This window comes from Sturnira hondurensis, unplaced genomic scaffold (genome assembly GCF_014824575.4).
Source record: "Sturnira hondurensis isolate 20B ecotype Veracruz unplaced genomic scaffold, ASM1482457v3 Scaffold0011576, whole genome shotgun sequence".
Taxonomy (NCBI): Eukaryota; Metazoa; Chordata; class Mammalia; order Chiroptera; family Phyllostomidae; genus Sturnira; species Sturnira hondurensis.
In genome coordinates, this window is record NW_028084207.1 from 598664 (window position 1) to 603012 (window position 4349).

At 48.8% G+C, this 4349-nt stretch overlaps 1 protein-coding gene across 1 annotated transcript; it reads right to left on the reverse strand.

The window, feature by feature from the left end:
• Positions 1-624: 624 nt before the first annotated feature.
• On the reverse strand, positions 625-3879 carry RTL3 (retrotransposon Gag like 3). Its single transcript, XM_037060303.1, has 2 exons — positions 3702-3879; positions 625-3100 (listed from the first exon to the last, which is right to left on the reverse strand). Exon 2 carries the CDS (start codon positions 2902-2904, stop codon positions 1537-1539), a length of 1368 nt encoding a protein of 455 aa, XP_036916198.1. The 5' UTR covers positions 2905-3100; positions 3702-3879; the 3' UTR covers positions 625-1536.
• Positions 3880-4349: the final 470 nt, after the last annotated feature.

Consider the following 4349-nt stretch of genomic DNA (forward strand, 5'->3'; position numbering starts at 1 on the left):
GGCTCTCAGGCCAGTGAGCACTGGCCTATGAGCCAGGGGGTCTCTAGTTTGATTCCCAGTTGGGGAATCAAACGCATTGGGCAATTCCTGCATGCCTGGGCTGCTGCTGGGTCCCCAGTGGGGGGTGTGCAAGAGGCAACCACATGTTGATGTTTCTCTCTTTCTCCCTCTCTTCCCCTGTGTCTAAAAATAAATAAAATCTTTTAAAAAAATGTAAAAATTAACATAAAATCCCATTTTAAAGCTTCTCAATGGCTCTGTTAGTTCTCCCTTTACTTTTATAGAAATCCACCCCCCTTCACCCTTGCCCTGAGAACCCCCAGCCCTTTTATGAACCTTTTCCAGCCTCCTACCAATTTCCCACAAACCCTCTTTTCAACCTCCCCTCCACCTTCCCCCCAATCCCACCAGACTTCACTGCATCTCCCCCCACCCCAGCCATTCTCCTACTGTTTCCATCTCTCCCTGCCCCCATTACCCAGTGACCCATCACTACCCTGGGGATATTTAGGACCTCCCCCAAACTTTTACCCTTTTCTAATCCTAATCCCCTCACTTCCTCCTAATTTACTTATCCCTATCCTCTTCCCTCTGCTAAACTAAGAAATAATTCAAACACCAGTAGAAATTGCTAATGTTTATTGACTTTAAAAAAAATACCACTTGCAAATTTATTGTTTATTGGAAATATATTGTTGTGCTAGAGAAAATCTTGATAAGAAAAAATAAAGTCAGTCTAACAACTATACTTTCCCCATGTTAGTTCCTAATACCTATTTTCATGCATATTGTTAGTATAAATTGTAATTAAAACAGCCCCACAGTAATGCAGGGTTCAAAAGAAAGGGGCATGCAGTTTTAGTGAAAGAAAAGCAGCTCAAATTCGTCAGGTTTAGTCCATGATCCAAGAGGCAGGGTCGTTGTACAGGTAGCCTTTGTTCATTGCCAGAGATTCAGTGGAAGTTTCTGGAAGCAGCAAATGCTGATGACAGCTGAGGTAACAGAAGACAGGTTGCCAGGAGCAGTCACTAGGACACAGGATCTACCCAGCAATTATTTCATCACGACGTCTTCTATTCCACCTGTGCTTGAAGCAGTTGTAGTGACAATAACGAGATGGAAAGGACACAGTGCGGGTACTCCACTCTATGTTTGGGTCGTGTGTTTCAAGCCAGTGGATTCCAAGAATCAGAGGGTATCGTGGTGCATGAATAATATCAAACTGGAGCTCTTCGACGTGGTTTCCAATTTTAACTTCGACAGGTGGTGTTTCCTTAGTTATGGGTCCATTAATCAGTGGACGTCCGTCGACTGTTTCGAGCATCAGAGGGAAGATGTTATTGCGGATGGGCAGCTTCTCTCGAAGAACCACAGAATGGTCAATGCTATTCCTGTAGGAGCCTGAATCCACCATTGCTTGCTCGAAGAATTGTCGTCTTCCCAGTCGAATTTCAACAGTAAGCCATAGGGTACGGGACATGGATATTGGAAGTGAGGGGGATGCATATTTGTAGATTGGCCCGCCCGGGTTCCCCCTTACCGCCGGGCCTCGAAGTTTCCCGCCTGCTGGGCACGATGAGGCTTCACAGGGCAATCTCTGGCAAAATGACCAGGATGACCACAGTAGAGGCACAAATGGCCAACGCGGCGGCGCGCCCTTTCAGCTTCACTGAGGTGCGGGCGGTTGTTTGCATCTTGCACAGGTCGGTTTTCAGCTGGTGGACTCTCAGGCCCAGCTCTCTCCCCAGAGGCATTTGCCCCTTCTGCATTTACATCAGGCTTACTGCTTTGCTTCTCTTCCAGGCTGACGGTGATCACATCAGAGGGGTTGGTGGCTGGGCTTGTCTGAGACAGTTCATTTTGGATAGAACTAGCAAGCCTTTCCTGAAACTGGATGCAGAGGGTACTTTCATCCCAGTTTAGCACCTGAGCGATGAGGTGGAAGTGGGTCACACACTGGTGGACAGGGTCCTCCCCCTGGCAAAGCTGGCGGGAGTGGTGGTTGGCATCATCCGTGGTTTCTGGATTGTTAAAAGCATCCTGGAGCATTTGTATAAAGCTTTCAAATTGCTCCAGCAGGAGGCTTTGAATCTCTACTGAGGGCTGGGACCACCTTCCTGCCTCACCTGAGAAGCGGTTGCCAACAAAGCTCACTAAGGCTGCTTCTGTGGGATACAGTTGCCTTCTGACTCTCATGTAACTATTCAGCTGAACCAGGCCCTCAGGCAGCTTCTGGGCCTTCCCCTTGAAGGCTAAAGGGTATTCTAAGGGGAAAGCTTCAGCCTCTAACCCACTGGGGAACTGTAGCAATTCGGAAGCCTCTGGTGTCTCAACAGCTATTAGGCCCTCCAGGGGCTCCTGGGGCAAGTGAGACTCCAGAGATTCCTGGGGAGCCTGAAGCTCACAGGGCTCCAGGTATGTTGAAGTCTCCTGGCCTTCTGGTGTCTCCTGGGGCTCCTGAGCATTTGGGGGATCCTGCAGCCCTGAATTCTGTGCCTCCTGGGCCTCTGGGGCCTCTTTAGTATCAGAGGCCTCTTGGGCCTCCTTGACTCCTGGGAGATTGTGGTCCTCCAGGGCCATCAGGGGCTTCTCGAGCTCCTTAGGGTCTGGAGGCTTTTGAGACTCGCAGGCCAATGAGAGCCCATGGACAGTTGGAAGTGCCTGGGGCTCTCTGGGCTTCTGGGGCTCCTCAGACCCTGGGGAATTTGGGGGGTCCCAGGATGCTGAGGGATCCGGGGGCTTTGAGGGGTTTGCGGGCTCCTGGGTGGCTGCTCGGGGCTTCTGGAGCTCTGGGATCTGGGCCTGCAGGGCAGCATTTTCTTCCATCAGCCTCTGCACCTGGGCCTGCAAAATTTCATTCTCTAGTTTCAGAGCAATATAGGAGGCTGCAAAGTCCTCCACCATCTTTTGAGGAAATGGGCTCGCTTGGGCAGTTCGCTGCCAAGAGAGATTGCGTGAGCTCTTGTGAGGCCTCTCTAAGAGCTCGTCACAGGCAGATGTCAGGCTCCTTGAGTTTTCCAGGAGGTGGGGTTGTGGGCCCTGCCAAGGTTGATTAACAGGAGCCTCTGGGGAGCGGCAGAGGGAGGTATCTCGTGATACACTGTGAAGAGAGTAGGATCTGAGGATCAGAAACTATGGAAAGCACTCATTCAGAATAAATCAGAACAAAGCCTGCCCGACAGTGCTGGGTTCCTTTTACTGTTGGCTCATATTTACGAGCTGGGTCCTACATGCCGGCTCTGACCCCATGACATTTTACAAACAGCATCTGACCCAGACTCTGCATGTCATTTTGCATTCTCCTTTTGAAACTTAACATAATATTAGAAACGATTTCTCCATACTCTTTTCTGTTTTACATAGTCTTGAATTTCTAATGTCTGCTTCATTTCTCAGTGTGACACTTGGATTTTAACAGCTGCTTTCAATGACTAACTCATTCGAGCACTGTGGGAATTTTAGGCTCTGTGGTGGGCCAACCCAAGAGATATTTTTGGGTGGCTGGGGTAGGAGGTGGGGGGAAGCTCGTTCTGACACCTCAGAAATCATACCCGGTAAGTAACCGCACAAGACCAGCCACAGGAGAAAACAAGCAATCGTTGACTAAATATATATGTGTATATGCGTTAGCAGACACATGCATATTATTTATAAAATGGCTCAAAATAGTTAAGAAAATAATCTTTATAAATGTACGTTACCATTCAGAGACTTAGTCCAGGAGCTCTGCTGTCTGCATACCCATCGCTGAGGAGGGAAGTGTGTGAATGGCTGCGGAGGCTTTGCCTTTTCTGCACACACTGAACTCAAACAAACACACCCACTCCCAGAACACGTTCCAACTCTCCTCTGTAACGTAGCTATTTTGAGTGTGGAAGAGTTTTTTTGACAGTACCTCACAGTTTAGAGCCGCAAGGAAAGTAGGATGCTGCGCCGATGTGAGACAGCCTCATGTACTCACTCCTTAGTTACATTAATAAATATTTGGCCAGGAAATTGGGAGTAATACCACTGCCCTTGTGAAAAGTTGCAAACATTTCTGAATGACCACAGTGGTTTGGGACTTTAATTTTTTATGTCTGTCTCATATAACCTCCCCTCACTCTATCCACACTGGGCTGTTTGTTTAATTCTCACTCAGAGAGCAGCCTGCAGCCCCTCGGCCCCTTCCCCCGCCCACCTATTCAGTCCCTAGGGTCCCTCCCTGCAATGTTTTCTTGGAAATGTTACCATGGACAGATCTAGGCAACATATAATAGGATAAGACTGTGGATGAGGCCAATTCTGTCAAAGGGTACTTGTAGCAGATGTGCAGGGTCCCAGGCTCCTTCTGAATGCCTTAGCCCAGG